Source organism: Castor canadensis, chromosome 17, assembly GCF_047511655.1.
Source record: "Castor canadensis chromosome 17, mCasCan1.hap1v2, whole genome shotgun sequence".
In the NCBI taxonomy this organism is placed as follows: domain Eukaryota; kingdom Metazoa; phylum Chordata; class Mammalia; order Rodentia; family Castoridae; genus Castor; species Castor canadensis.
In genome coordinates this window covers 1,169,604-1,184,263 of record NC_133402.1, presented here as the reverse complement: position 1 = coordinate 1,184,263, position 14,660 = coordinate 1,169,604, and the positions used below count along the sequence as shown (strand labels likewise).

The window sequence follows — 14,660 nt, the reverse complement described above, 5'->3', positions numbered from 1 at the left end:
ATGCCCACATCACCACCAGTTACCATGGGGAGGGTCACCTCTGTAGAGACAGAAGTCCCTTCCTTCTCACTCTCTAGGACCCTTAGGTTCCAACCCCTAGGATTGGAACAAAACAAACAAAAGCATGAGGATTCCATCTGGCGAGAAAGGAGCCCAAGGTTTCTGGGACTTGAAGTTGTTTGCCCCATGAAACGGAGAAGGGGATTTTCAGTTTTTGTGATTGGCTCACGACCTCAGGAACAAGCCCAGAGTAACGGTATTGGCCTGTCTGGGATTAAGTCCACGTGTACCTGCTTTATATCTGGCACACTGCAACAGTTTCTATGTGGCGTAGGTACTGTAAGGTAATTAAGTCCGAAGACGAGCACAGCACACCACGAGCAGTGCGAGGCGCAATCCCACGAACCTCTCCCCGGAGGCGGTCAGGTGTCTGACGCCCCTGTGGGTCTGCAGTCACCCCCAGGGGAAAGGTGGCTCCTTGGGGACTGGGACAACCCAAGTGGACGTGAAGTCCCCTCCTGTCTGTGTACCGGGCCCTCCCACCGCGCGGCTTGCGTCGGGCTGAGGTTCGACGACTCCGACCCGGCCCCGCCGGCTGAGGCAGCTTGAAGTGGACGCAGCCGGTAGCCGAGCTTCTCCGAGGAGCGCGGCCAGTCTTCGTCGCCATTGCAGGGCCCACAGGCTCGACCCCCCCCGGGCGGGAATGGAGACCACACTTCCCGGCATGCAGCGCGGCCTCCGGGAGCCGGCCCTGAGACGGAAGAGGCAGGCAGAGGAAGCGCGTCATTTCCGTTGCGCCACTGCACTCACGTTCTGTAGTCGTGAGTGGAGGCCTGGTATGGCGTCCGGTTTCCGCTTTTGTGCGACGGAAATGACGCAAGTGCCGCGCGCCGCGGCGCGGAGTGCAGAGCCGAGGTCGCGATGTGCGGTCTCCTGTGTACACCGGCTGCTGGGTGAGCGCCTCGAGGTCTCGGCGAGCAAGGCCGCGAGCTGACGGGCGGGCGGAGTGCTCATTGGTCTCTCTTTTCCAGGGCCGTCCGGGTGTTGCGGTTCGTGGGCTGGGCTTCGCGAAGCCTGCATCTGCCGCCCGGTAGCCGGGCTCTGTCCCAGCCCGCGACTGACGGGGAGGAAGAGGAAGATCCCAGCCGTCCCATTCAGTTTTCATCCAGTAGAGCCAATCCGTCCCGCTGGACGGTGGAGCACTCCCTGGGAAAACAGCAGCAGCGGCCCTGGTGGAAAGTGCTGCCCTTCAGCCTCTCTCTCATGGTTCTGATCATCTGGTGTTACCTGAGGCGAGAGACCAAGTCGGACAGTTGGTTGAGACGGGTGTTGGACGAAGAGGGGCCGGAGCCCAGTGAGCGAGCCTAGGAGCCTGGAGCTCTTGCCGCCTACGGGGCGTGAACTTGACGGGGTGCCCGCTGGGGCTGGCAGGGAGGAAACAGCCCTTCGGAGTCGATGTCGCGGCCCCGAAGGACTCGGTGGCGCCTTTGGCGCTGACACACGTGCGGGCGGGCAGGGCAGAAGCCGCAGTCCCGGATCTGCGCTTGACTGATACCGATGCCCACTGATTGCGTCCAAGACATTTCAGTCCGTAGAAGAGGTTTAGGCTGTATTGTGTGCTTTTGGGTTCGTGGTGTCTGTACAGCCTAATCGTGTTTCCGAAGCAAGTTCGGCGACACTTGTAATGTTGTGTTGCAGGTCATTTGCTTTACGAGTTAGAATCACTGGCAGAAGTGTTAATTTACAGTGCGCCATGATGTGTATAAATAACATCTATTGGTGTTTACATACTAACATACTGAAATACATTTGAATTTGATAACGCCGAGTTAGGGCGATTCTTTTTTTTTTTTTCCCCATTTAGTTTTAAAAAAAAGATGATAGACCAAAAGCCACGTGTTTCAATTTATTTTTTTCACCCCCCGCCCCCCACTTAAGAAATATAGATGCATATTGTGGCATATATTACCAAATGATGTCAGAAATAAGGACCTTTTTCAGCTTTCTGCAAAACCTTATTTTTAGCACAGCAGCAACTTTATCTGAGTAGAGTAAAACTCAGTAGAACACGATTGAGCAGAAGACAATTCTGAGGCAAATACAACTGACAAATAGTTCTCACAAATAAAGGACACTCTTGGGACTAGAGGCATAGTTCAAGTGGTAGGGCACCTGCCTAACAAACATGAAGCCCTGAGTTCAAACCACAGTGCCACAAATAAACAAGGGCACTATTTTGGTTTATCTACCTTATATATGTGTTTTCCAGGTACTACTTAGGAAAACTTGCTGAAGTCTGAAATAAATAGAAGATGCATAAAAGGAAGCTTTTAGTTTATTTAAACTTGTAGTCAAAGGTTTTATTTTAGTATGTTTCTGGAAAATGTTTAAAGGGAATTTTTCTTTTAATCTGATGCACGTTTGAAGAACATGCTCTTGGCTGCTCTGGCTGTGTGGCATACAGTGGGCATTGAGAAGTGCAGTGCATGCAGTATGCTCAGTTCTTAAACACGATGAGATGGACTGTTGGAAAGGTTGACCTACTCTTAGCTCTGAGTACCTGGGTCCAGATTATTTTCTGACCTGGTATAGCCATGACTAGCTTGGCTGTGAGCCATTTTGGTTGCAGTCATTCAAACTACAACCCTTACCTTTACTCTTACTTGCTCCTGTACAGAATTAAAAAAGAAAAAGAAAACTTTCCTGTTAATTTACAAGTGCTTTTCTCCTAGGAGTGGTGGTGCACATCTGTAATCCCAGCTGTTCAGCATGTGGAGGCAGGAGGATTGTGAGTTCAAGGTCAGCCCAGGAAAAGTTAGCATAACCCTGTGTCAAAAAACAAAGAGGGGGGGATGGGCTTATAGCTCAAGTGGCAGAGTACTTGCCTAGCACGTGTGAGGCCCTGGATGTGATCCCTAAGTTTTTTTTTGTGTGTGTGTGTTTTTGTGGGTTTTTTTTTTTTTTTTGGGTGGGAGTGGGGTTTGAACCCAGGGCTTCATGCTTGCAAGCAGGTGCTCTACCACTTGAGCCACACCTCCAGTCCATTTTGCTCTGGTTATTTTGGAGATGGGGGTCTCTTGAACTGTTTACCTCGGTTGCCCTTAAACTGGAATCATCCTTATCTCAGATTCCCAAGTAGCTAGGATTACAGCTGTGAGCCACCTGGGCCTGGCCCCCACTCCTAAGTAATTCTTACAGGACAAAGGCATTATGTGAAAGAATTAAGAATTAGGCAGAAGAAAACTAGAAGTGTCAGACATAATCACTGTGAACACCTTGTCATTCATTGAACCTGGGCCTCTGACACGATCGGCAGGTGCTCCACCACTGTGCTACACTCCCAGTCCTTTTGTTTTTGAGATAGGGCCTCACTAACTTTGTCTTGACTGATCTTGAATTCCTGATCCTCCTGCCTCTTCTTCTCTCCCAGTAGTTGGGATGCAGGCATGTACCACCATGATACTTCATGTGGGATGCAGCAGATTCTGAGTGGATCTATGCTGGTGATTTAACAGTGAGGTGGATAACTGTTGTCAAGAGTAAAAGGAGGACCCTTGGTCAGCTGGGGACAGTGGGCAAACCTTCTCTACACTTGGGCTTTTGAAGGGGTAACAGAGCAGGTTGATACGTGAGCAACTACTAATCAAATCTTTTTTTGGGGGGTAGGCCAGTACTGGGGTTTGAACTCAGATCCTCATCCTTATAGGTAGATGCTCTACTTCTTGAGCTGCTCTGCCATCCCTTTTTGCATTGGTTACTTTTAAGATAAAGTATGCTTTATTGCCTGACTGGGCCCCATCCTCCTATTTATGCTTCCTCAAGTGGCTAGGATGACAGGCACATGCCATCACATTCAGCCAAAGTTGGTTGAGAGGGAGTTTTGTGAATGTTTGCCCCAGCCGACCTTGAACTGTAATCCTCCCAGTCTCCACCTCCCAAGTAGCTAGAATTACAGGCTTGACCCACGCGTGGCCTCCAATCAAGTCTTTTTTTTTTTTTTTTTTTTTTTTTTTTTTGCAAAAGCAACAGTAAAGCTTATAAAGAAAGAAATTTAGTATAACAGGATAAAAATGGGGGAGATGGGGGAAAAAAAGGGAGAAACTTTTTTGCTCCCCATGCAGGAAGTGGGAGCAGAGATTCCCTAATCAAATCTTTTTGTGTATGTTGTGTATTTTTGAGATAGGGTCTCGCTTTTTGCCCAGGCCGACTTGTAGCTAGGATTACAGGCCATGAGCCACTGGTGCCCAGCCGGATCAAAACTTTTAATTAACTTTTTAATAGAGTGCTTGTTGTAGTTCCCCAACTGGGCTGTGTTGGTTTTTTTGTTTTGTTTTTTTTGCTAGGGTTGTTGGGTTGTCTTAACTCCCCCAGGTAGGTGCCCCATATGCATTGGAGAGGGCATTGCAAGTATGAGAGAACACAGGCAATGTCTGTGATTCATTGGGTAGGAGGAAATTGTTTTTTTAAAAAAAAATATTTCAAGGAAGAGGTTAAATGGCCACTTCGTGGTAGTGTTGTGCATTGCATTCCCTCTCCAAAAAAGGTGAAAAATTGATACAGTGATACCCCAGTGTTACTTTATGTACATCTGGTCCTGCCCCAGCCTTCAAGAACGTTTTTCCAGAGCATGAAAAAAGGACACTTCTAGTCCTCTTATAGCTCCTCACAGTTTCCCTTGATGTCTTCTGGGTGTGGACAAAAATGAGGTGCCTTCTCTGCAAACTGTTGTTCGGGAGCAGCTTTCTTATTTATGCTCCCCGTGGCTCCCACCCAGCTCTGCTGTCTCAGGTTCCTCACGCTGTCCTTCTGCATCCCTCCAACTACAGTGACCACTCCTTTTTTATTCAACACACCTTAGCAGTCGTCAAGATTTGTTTATTCCTTTGGAGAATGCATGGGACCTGTCCTAACCTGCTACGCTGTCCAGCTTGATTTAAAATGAAAATTTGTCATTGCTTGGCATGGTGGTACATGCTATCATCCCAGCACTTGGGAGGCTGAGGCTGGAGGATTGGAAGTTGAGCACAACCTGGTCTACATAGTGTGACCCTGTCTCACACACAAAAAAAGATGGCTGGAGCCAGGTGCTGGTGACTCATACCTGTAATCCTAGTGACTGGGGAGGCAGAGAGCAGGAGGATCATGGTTGGAAGCCAAACAGTTCAAGAGACCCTATCTCAAAAACATCTATCACAACAAAAGGGCTAGTGGGGTGACTCAAGGTGTAGCCTGTTCAACCCCTTAAAGTACTAAAAAAAAAAAAAAAAAACTGAGTTTTTAATTTTAATTTTTTAATTTCAAGATTTAAATGCAATGTTTGTAGAGGTGATTCATAATAGTTCATGTAGAAAAGTGAACATATGAAGAAGTCATTCACCTACCAGCAAGTCATAATTTTTATTTTACTCTACTAGTGACTCAAAAAATTTACATGCTGGGACCATATTACCTTTGTACGTAAATCGTTGTGTGAAGCTAGTATTTTTTAAACTGGCATTCCTAGAAATGGAGCAAGAAAGTTATTTTCGGTAAATGCCTGGGCCCTTTGCCCACCAGCCCTTCCTTCAGGACAGGTCTCTGGCATCCCAGGCGACTGCCCAGAACAGAAATCTTAAGAGCACTCATCTTCCAATTCCAGGGGGGGTTCTTTATTTCACATTTAAAATGTTTCATGCCAGTCATTTACACATCAATGAGCTCCTGAGTTCTTTTTCTTAATTTTTTTAAGACCAGTGCTGGTCTGGAGCCCCACCCCTCCTGCCTCTCCTGCCTGATCCTCCTGAGTGCTGGGATTATGGAGGTCCGCCATCACTCCTGGCCGGGTTCTCACTCTTAACCCCCCCACCCTGTGTGTGCAGGGTGTGCACCCCTGCCTACCCTGTGCTCCTGGCATTCGTATTTTTAAAAGCAGTTCAACGGAGGTACAGTTCACGTGTTACCCAGTTCATCCATCTTAAGCACACAATTCAAACATTTTAAGACCACAGTCTGAAACCTTTTCGTGCCAAGGCAGCCCGTGTCTACGAGCGGACTCCGCGTCTCCGTCCCCGTCCCCGTCCCCGTCCCAAGCCCTGGGCAGCGGCGGGCGCACGCGCTGGAACCCTGCACGCACCCGCATGTCCCTGCTCGCGCGCGTGTGGCCTTGGGGCTCGCGTGGGCGTGACAGGGGCGTGGCCGGCGCCGCACGGCGGGGGGCGTGGTCGGCGCGACGGGGGGCGCGGGGGGCTCCGCGCGCGGGGGGAGATCCGGGGGCGGGGGCGCCGGCGCGGCGCATGCGCGCTGCATTGTTTTGACTGAAAATGCCGTCGGTTTCGAAAGCGGCGGCGGCGGCGCTGAGCGGGTCCCCCCCGCAGACCGAGAAGCCGACCCACTACAGGTCAGTGCCCGGGCCGCCGCCTGGACGCCGGCGCGCGGCCGAGGCGCAGGGGAGAGGCTCGCGCGCACCCGGGGCCCGGGCCCGGGGTGTCGCCGCGCGCGGAGGGTGCGCCCCGCCCGCCGCCCGGCCCCGCGCAGGCTGGGCTCGTGAGGGGTCACGCCGTCCGGACGCGAGCGGCCGCCGCCTGAACTCGGGGGCGGTGTCCCTGTTGGAGAGGTCTGGGGAGCGCGCCCCGGCCAGGGGGGTCCTCGCGCCTGGGGCTGGGGATGGGGGAACAGCGCCTGGGTTTGGGTGTCAGGCCGCGCCGGGGCTCGAGCTAGACGCACCGCCATCTGGACTCAGGCTGCCGCCGCCCGAGATTGAGAGGCGACGCCCAGGGACTGGGGTGTCTGCTGGGTTGGGGGCTGGATCGGGGGTCACAGTGGCTTCTTAGACTCCGAGGTTGTGATGTCGTGTCGGAGGTGGGGGGGTCGCGTGTGCCATGAGGATGGGGGTCGGCTGCGCCTGGTGTCCATCTGGAATCGGAGTGGGGAGTCGTGGCTGGGGTCGGGGGACCGCGTCTGGGGACTGGAGGTCGAGTCGGGGGTTCGGCGAATGCACTCGGGCGGGACAAGGCGGTCTGGAGTTACCTAGGTTCCGAGTGGCATGGAGGGCCGCACTTGGGGTCAGGGGTCTGTGCTTGGCGTCCCGGGAACGCGCCCGGGGTAAGGGGGTGGGGGAGGGGTATGGCGGGTCATCTGGGCTCCTAGTGGGGGGCGTCGCGCCTGGGGACCCGGCCCCGCCCACGAGTCCCCGGGGCCGCCCCAAGGCGGCGGTGGCGGCGGAAGCGACCCGCAACGTGTTTGTCTTTTTAGGTATCTAAAGGAGTTTAGGACAGAGCAGTGCTCCCTGTTTTTGCAGCACAAGTGCAGCCAGCACAGACCATTTACCTGTTTCCATTGGCATTTCCTAAATCAGCGTCGGCGCAGACCGCTCCGCAGGCGCGATGGCACCTTCAACTACAGCCCCGACGTGTACTGCTCCAAGTACGACGAGGCCACCGGCCTGTGTCCCGACGGTGACGAGTAAGTGGGGCTTCCCGGTGGGCAGCTGCGGGGGCCTCTCCCTCGGACACGGCTTTGACTGTCAGGAGGTTCTTAATGTCCCTGGTTCTTTTCAACACATCACACCCATACAGGGGATCATATTTTCACTCCCAGGTTTTGCAGGGATAGGGATAGGGTGGAGGGCACGTCTCCATTTTTAGGGGAAGATTCTGTGAGTTTCAGTGAAAGCCTCACTTCCCACTAATTTTTTTTTTTTTTTTGGTGGGACTGGGATTTGAACTCAGGGCTTCAAGCTTGCAAAGTAGGTGCTCTACCACTTGAGCTATGTGTCCGGTACATTTTGCCATATTTATTTTGGAGATGGGGTGGCCCGAACTGTTTTCCTGGGCTGGCCTCAAACTGCTATTCTCTGGGTGTCAGCCTCCCAAGTAGGATTGTAGGTATGAGCCACCCACCACCCCTGGCTGGTATTGGGGTTTAAGCTCAGGGCCTTGTGCTTGCCAGGTGGGCACTTTGCCACTTGAGTCACGCCCCCACCTTTCACTTCCCACTCCTGGTCCCCAACCAGTTCTCCAAATTTCCACCTTAGAATGGATGTTGATGACATGCAGTACCGGTATAGGACCATTTTTAAGTGATCCGTTGCTCTTCAGAGCTTGTCAGTGTTTGCTCACACCATGGAAGATGTCTGCTTTCTTGTTTGTTTTTTTTTTTGGGAGTATTGGGGTTAGAACTCAGGGTTTATGTCTTGAGCCACTCCACCAGCCCTTTTTTTGTGGTGTGTGTTTTCAGGATAGGGTCTCATGCTCTGTTTGCCTGGGCTGGCTTTGAACCTCGATCCTTCTGATCTCTCCGTCCTGAGTTGCTAGGATTACAGGAGTGAGCCACCAGCATCCGGCTCCTTTCTCGGAGCCGGATTTAAATTAAAAAAATATATATATGATAGGAGGACTGGAGGTGTGGATCAAGCCTCAGAGCATCTGCCTGGTAAGCGGGAAGCCCTAATACCTCCAAAAAAAAAAAAAGATAAAGTTTTATTTGCAGACTGTCATTTATGTAACACTTTCAAAATTTAAGAAATCAGGGTTTTGTTTGGGTTGATTTTTTTTTTTTAACGAGTTTCTGAATGGTGTTATGAACAGATGTCTTTATTTTGAAATAGGAAGACAGGAAAAGTCCAAGTTACTGGATGTGCTTTACAGGAAGGTGGAATGTAGTAGCAGGAGATTTTATCTTCTTCCTGCAGGCTGCTTGGGGATGAAGGAGGTGGCCCCTTTCTACCTAAAGGTGAAGTGGCAGTTATCAGTCTTAAAGTCTCCTGACACTTGGAAGGGCTTTGGTTCCCCATGTGCCCTCCCTTTTAAAAACACCTCTCACCCTGCCATACATGGAGACCCATATGAAGACTGTTTTCCTCTATTTTTCAGAAATGCTTTGAAAAATAGTAAACTTTTGATCTGTGACCATCATTTTATAAATTCTGAACACTCACTGGAAGGTTTGTAGTAGTATACCAGATAGTTACATAGTTGCTTTTATTGCAGGTTAAATTTGACATAATGTACCCAGCTCCACTTCCTGTTTGGTTAAGATGGTGTTCTACTTGGCCTGTACTATTTAATTGCTTTTGAGCCATTTCTTGCAGAGGTGTCTTGAAGACAGGTGAGCCAGGTGTGAGTGGCTCATACCTGTTATCCTAGCTACTTGGGAGACTTGAGATCAGGAGGATCAATGTTTAAGGCAAATAGTCTCCAGAGAATTCATCTTTCCAAAATAACCGAAGCAAGATGGACTAGAAGTGTGGTTCAAGCAGTACAGTGTCTGCTTTGCAAGCACAAAGTCCTAAGATCAAACCCCAGTCCCACCAAAAAAACAAACAAGAAAACAAAAACATGTGACTAACTAGCTGAGGCCTGGCCTCAGTTCTTAATTTCTCATGATCTCTCAGGTATCTTGGAGCTGCTGATGCCTGAGTTGGGAATAGGGATCCATGGAGAGAAGACTGGGCTTGTCTAACCCCACCCCAGAGTCAGGCATAGGGACTCTTTGGCAGTGTTCACTGGCAATGGTTTTAATGAAGAAAAAAGCATCTTAATAGCTGTTTTGGGTTCCAGAGCTCAGATGTCCTGCTATTGACTCATCCCCACTACTGGGCATCCAGGTGGTATTCCAGTCTTGATAGGATGAGACTGTGGCAAGGAATGCATAGCTAGAGGTGGTCATGTTTAGCTATGCTTAAATAGTAATTAGATCACATGCAGTTATTACAGACACGTTAACATGCAGCCTGAAAAGCTTGCGATTTGTCACTGGGAAGGAAGCGGGACTAGCATGCTCAGTAGTTCAGTTTGGGATGCGTTGTGTGTACATCTGCAGGGAGGAAGAAAGTCACATGTGTATTATGAAAGCTTTTGTAACTTTTATTGAGGACATGAAATGCCTTGCTTCAGCCCTTCAGGAAGCATTTGCAGGCTGCCTCCCCTGGGAATCATCTTAGTAATTACCGCTCCTTCCATGAGAGAGGGACTTTCCTTTCACTGTACATGTGGAATAGCCCGTTTGTCCCACTGAACTGCATATTCTGGTTCAATTCAGGATTACCAGGGAAATTGTAAACAGTTCCTTTTGAGCAAGAAAGAAACCTTCCTTTGATCTCAGTTCAGTGGTTCTTGAAATTTCCTTTCTGGGCATATATACTACCAACTAACTTTTTATTTTTTGTGGAGATCAAACCCAGGGCCTCAAGAATGCTAGAAGCTCTACCTGAGCCACACCCCCAGCCGCCCCACCAACCTGTTAATAAAACGTAAATTTGTATCAAGAGCAAAGACCCTTCAGCCAGGGTTGGGCAGAATGAGCATCCAGACATTGTTCTTAACGCTGGGCAATTATCCCCTCCTGTGGGCAGCCCTCTTCCCCCTTCCTTGTCCATCTCCCATCATCACCAACCCTGCACGGTACCTCTACCCTTACCCTCTTTCTTCAGTGTCACCCTTCTACCTCCTGCTCTGTGGTCACGCCTTCCTCCCTCCCATGGTGACCCTGGTGTCTTTTCACTTCTCCTTGGTGGGCACCCCTCCCCTTGGCTTACTGTTATTAGTCCCCGTGGGCGCCTTACTACTACCTCTTAACTGGGTGGGCGGTCACCCCCTCGCTGTCTCCATTTTCTTTTCACCGGGGACCCCACTTCCTGGGCACTCCCGCGGTCAGTACCCTACCCAGACTCTTGGCTGGGAGACCCCCTCTGCGCCCCATCCCACCTTCGCTCGCGAAATGCCCTTTGTTCTGGCGGACACGCCCCTTTCCCAGAGCGGGCTTCTATTGGCCACCTGGGTCACGTGCTACGGCGCCCCGCCCCCGTGGGAACCGGCCTACCCACGGCGCTCCAGGCCGCGTGGGCTGCCGGGTGCGCGGAACTGGGCCCGCTGACCGGCGTCCCGCGCCAGGGCAGGCATGCGGGTCGCGTTCCCACCTGGGCGCGCCCAGCGCAGGTGTTTCGCGGGAACGCACGGCTCTTTTGCAGAGGTTTCTGGAGCCAGCCACAGCCTGAAAGCTGCTCCGGGACCGGGGCTCTGTTCCCCCGGTCCAGACCTGCTAATGCGCCCCACGCCGGCCTTCGCCCGGGATCCCAGGTGTGGCTGGCACCTTCCGCCTGCATGAGCCACTCGCCCGCCTCTTTAGTGTTTCGTTCAGCGTATGTCCGCTTTTATCTACGAAGGAACAAGGCTCCTGGGCAGGGAAATGAAGGCCCCTCCCCAAGGGTTTTCTTGGAGAAGTGTCAAGTAGCCCCCAGCTATATAGTGTGTGAGGTGCCCATCTGTGGTGTTCTGCCCTAGACGGTGCCCTTGAGGTGTTGCCGTGTGAACCCTTCAGTATTTGTTGTTTTCACTAAAAAGGGGTTTACCCCAGTAATGCCCACTTGCCACATTTTTTTTGCTCCTTTTTGGGGCTCCCTGTGGTGGGGGTGGGGGGGCGTTTGGGTAGGCCTAGCTTGGCATTTGCTCCTCAGGCTCCCGTGTTCGTCAGGAACTGACAGGAGGGTGTGGGGAAATTCCTGAGTTTCCATTTCTAAGAACAATTTAAATGTGGTGGCTTGTGTCACTTATATCTTGTATGTGACGGCTCTTTGGAAAGGTCCTTTTGCAGTATTTCATGTAAAAACTCATGGGATTCATGGCTTAGGTGGAAGCTGTGCTGTGCAAACCACCCTTACGAGGGGACGGGGGAGCCAGGGCAGGCAGTGTCGCGCTGAGAGTCAGGCTGCCGGGGCTGAGAAGGGAATGTGCTCTTTGGTGGCTCCAAGTTACTCCACTTACTGGGAGTACAATCAGGTGACTGAGCTGGAACCCTTAAGGGACACTTAGACATAAAAAATGCTCCTGGGGCTAAAGTGACTAGCTCTGAGTGAGTGCAGTACTTCAGCTCCTCTTGCCTTGGGGTGGAGCGGGGACCAGGAGGAACCTCCCAGCAGATGAACTGAGGCCTCAGCTTAGAGACCAGGGCAGAGAGGATCTTGGGGAGAGGGAGGCCAGATTGGCATTCAGTTGATAATTTCACTCAAGTCACTTGGGCAACTAAGTGAAAAGGGCCATTTGGCCTGTCTTTGGCTGCATGGGCCCAGCTATGAAGATTCTTTGGGGAGCGATGTCTCTCCTGTAAGGTGGAAAATAGCCTTGCTCACGGGAGACCAGGCATGGGGGCTGCAGTGATTTTGAATGAGCAAGCCCTGGAACAGGTCTTACCTTCCACAGGAATGTACTCTCCCCTGTGTCTCTTACTGACATCCTAGAGTTCACCAGCCTAGGTTAGAGATCCAGTTGGCTTCTCATGCCTTGACAGATTTGTTGTCCTTGGTCTGAAACCACCATGCTATGGTCATTTCTCAGTCTTCCCTCTCTGGGGACAATCCCACATACATGTACGTTTAATAAAACTCTAATGTTTTTCTTTATGTTCATCAGGTTCCTAAATCTAACTGAAGATCCCACACAAGAACTAAGGCGGGGGGGAGTCTTTCCAGCCCTACTCAACTTTGCCAGAACCAGGAGCTGTGGCAGAGCTGGACTTGTTGACAGGCCATGTGCTTATGTCAGGGCTGTGGTGGAATTGTCACTGACCTACTGAGGGTCCAAGAGCTCCTGGAAGCCCGAGGTTGAGGGAGTGTGGGTGACCCCACTCCTGGTGTCAAAAGAAGGGAAGACCTGAGACAGGTTGTCCAGTTTGTCTCCCCAAGCCTCCCCTCCCCCTGCAGCCTTTTGTTTTCCTGCCTCGATGCCCAAACTCACTTTAGTGTGGGTTGCCCCTTAGTGCTGCTGTGCTGTGTCCTGGCTCCATCTATGCTAGAGCTTCTCAGAGCTGGAGGGAGTCATGTTACACTATCCAATACTGTCCTTTTTTTTGGTTGGGGGGGTGGTGGGGATAACGTTCAAACTCAGGACTTTGCACTTGCAAAGCAAGTGCTCTACTGCTTGAGCCCCACCTCCAGTCCATTTTGCTCTGGTTATTTTGGAGATGGGGTCTCATGAATTATTTGCCTAGACTGGTTCCAAATCTCGATCCTCTCTGTCTCAGCCTCCCAAGTAGCTAGGATTACAGGCATGAGTCTCTGGTGCCAAGCTGTGTCCCTTTAAGCCTGGTGGTTCTCATACTTTGACCCTCAGATCAGCATTCTCAGCACCCCCTGGTGACATACTGGGACCTACCTGGTCAGTGTGAAGTGACAGGCCCTAGGGATCCTCACAGACTCATCTGATGCGTCTGGGGCCCCCCCTTTGGATTGAGTGAGAGCTGCCTGTGGGAGGGCGACAGTTTCCTGCACTCCTAGAGACCTGGTCATAGTTTTGAGCCCCTGGCAGATTCCTCCTGTTCTTTCATGCTGGGCTCCATGGTCCTACACCATCATGGCCAAGTTGTGTTCAAGCATGCCATTGTACCATACTGTCAGTGGAGCTGTGCCGTCTTCATGTTGTGGTCACTCATTGGGGACATTTAGGACCCTCCCCCCAGCAGTCCAGGGAGCAAGAGGCCACTCTGCCTTCTCCGCTCTTAGGGTCCCTAAGGTCACAGGACCTTCATTCCCTTAAACCTCAAGCTTTGAGGTCATGGAGTAAGTGGAAGGTGGGCTGAGCAAAACACATAGCCCAGTAGTGGGAATGGGTCTGCCCTGGGGAATGGGGCGCCTCATCCAGGTTCTGGTTGCCATGGGAATGGTGGTGGCACAGAACAAGGTGCTGTTCAGCGCTAACTCAGAACCACAGGGGAATTGGCGTGAATTCAGATTGAAGGGCAGGAAGATGGAGAATAGTGCACTGGCTAATTTCTGCTGAGTAGTGCTGCATAGTAGAGTACATTCGTGTATCTACCTCTCCATGCCTGCAGTGATACTCTGCCAGCTCCGCGTCTCCTTCTGCTAGGATAAGGGTTTGATCTGAGCCTTAGGGGAGGGTCCTAAATTAGGGATCAGGTGTGACATCCTCTGGCCAGAGCAGACCTCTGTGTGCAGGAAGTGGAAGCAGCTGCTCCCTGGTTCTAATGGGGGATGGGCAAAGGTCAGGGTCAGCTCCAAGTCCACAAGGGCCAGACAGTGTGTTTGAACCTCTACTTCCCAGGTGCCCCTACCTGCACCGAACAACTGGGGACACAGAACGCAAGTACCACCTGCGCTACTACAAGACGGGCACGTGCATCCACGAGACAGATGCAAGGGGCCACTGTGTGAAGAACGGGCTGCACTGTGCCTTTGCTCATGGCCCCCTGGACCTGCGGCCACCCGTGTGTGACATCAGGTGAGTGTGGTGTCCTTGGGGAGCCAGCTCACCTCCCTGCTGCTGCCAGCATTACTTGTCCAAAGCATCTCTTTTTTCTGAGCCCCAATATTACGTCTTTTTTTCTTTCCTCCCCCTAGCCCCTTTTTTCTCTTTCTTGACAGTTTCTTGTTACATAGCACAGGCTGGCCTTGAACTCAAGATCCTTCTATCTCTACCTCCTGAGTGCTGGTTCTCACAGGCATGCTCTATGCACCTGATTTCCTTCCTTTTTTTTCCTTTCCCCTTTCCCTTTTCCTTTTTTTGGTGGGACCAGAGTTTGAACTCAGGGCTTTGCACTTGCAAAGCAGGCGCTCTACCCTCAAGCCACGCCTCCAGTTCGTTTCACTCTGGTTCTTTTGAAGATTGGGGGGGGTCTCTCAAACTGTCTTGCCCAGGCTGGCTTCGAACCTTGATCCTCCACCCGATCTCAGC

At 51.6% G+C, this 14,660-nt stretch overlaps 2 protein-coding genes across 4 annotated transcripts in view; both read left to right on the top strand.

Annotated features, from left to right (window-relative positions):
• Nucleotides 1-814: 814 nt before the first annotated feature.
• On the top strand, nucleotides 815-1,822 carry Uqcc4 (ubiquinol-cytochrome c reductase complex assembly factor 4). Its single transcript, XM_020169407.2, has 2 exons — nucleotides 815-953; nucleotides 1,032-1,822. The coding sequence occupies exons 1-2, from the start codon at nucleotides 922-924 to the stop codon at nucleotides 1,366-1,368; spliced, it is 369 nt and encodes a 122-aa protein (XP_020024996.1). The 5' UTR covers nucleotides 815-921; the 3' UTR covers nucleotides 1,369-1,822.
• A 4,423-nt stretch (nucleotides 1,823-6,245) lies between these two features.
• The window catches only part of Unkl (unk like zinc finger), a 40,020-nt gene continuing 31,605 nt past the window's right edge, over nucleotides 6,246-14,660 (top strand). For 2 of the 3 annotated variants that reach the window (XM_020169319.2, XM_020169318.2), the window contains exons 1-3: nucleotides 6,246-6,376; nucleotides 7,231-7,440; nucleotides 14,031-14,207. In XM_020169319.2, coding sequence (XP_020024908.1) covers nucleotides 6,300-6,376; nucleotides 7,231-7,440; nucleotides 14,031-14,207 — 464 coding nt within the window. In that variant the 5' untranslated portion in view covers nucleotides 6,246-6,299. The remainder of the gene's footprint in view (nucleotides 6,377-7,230; nucleotides 7,441-14,030; nucleotides 14,208-14,660) is intronic. The other variant, XM_074059329.1, reaches the window with a different exon arrangement.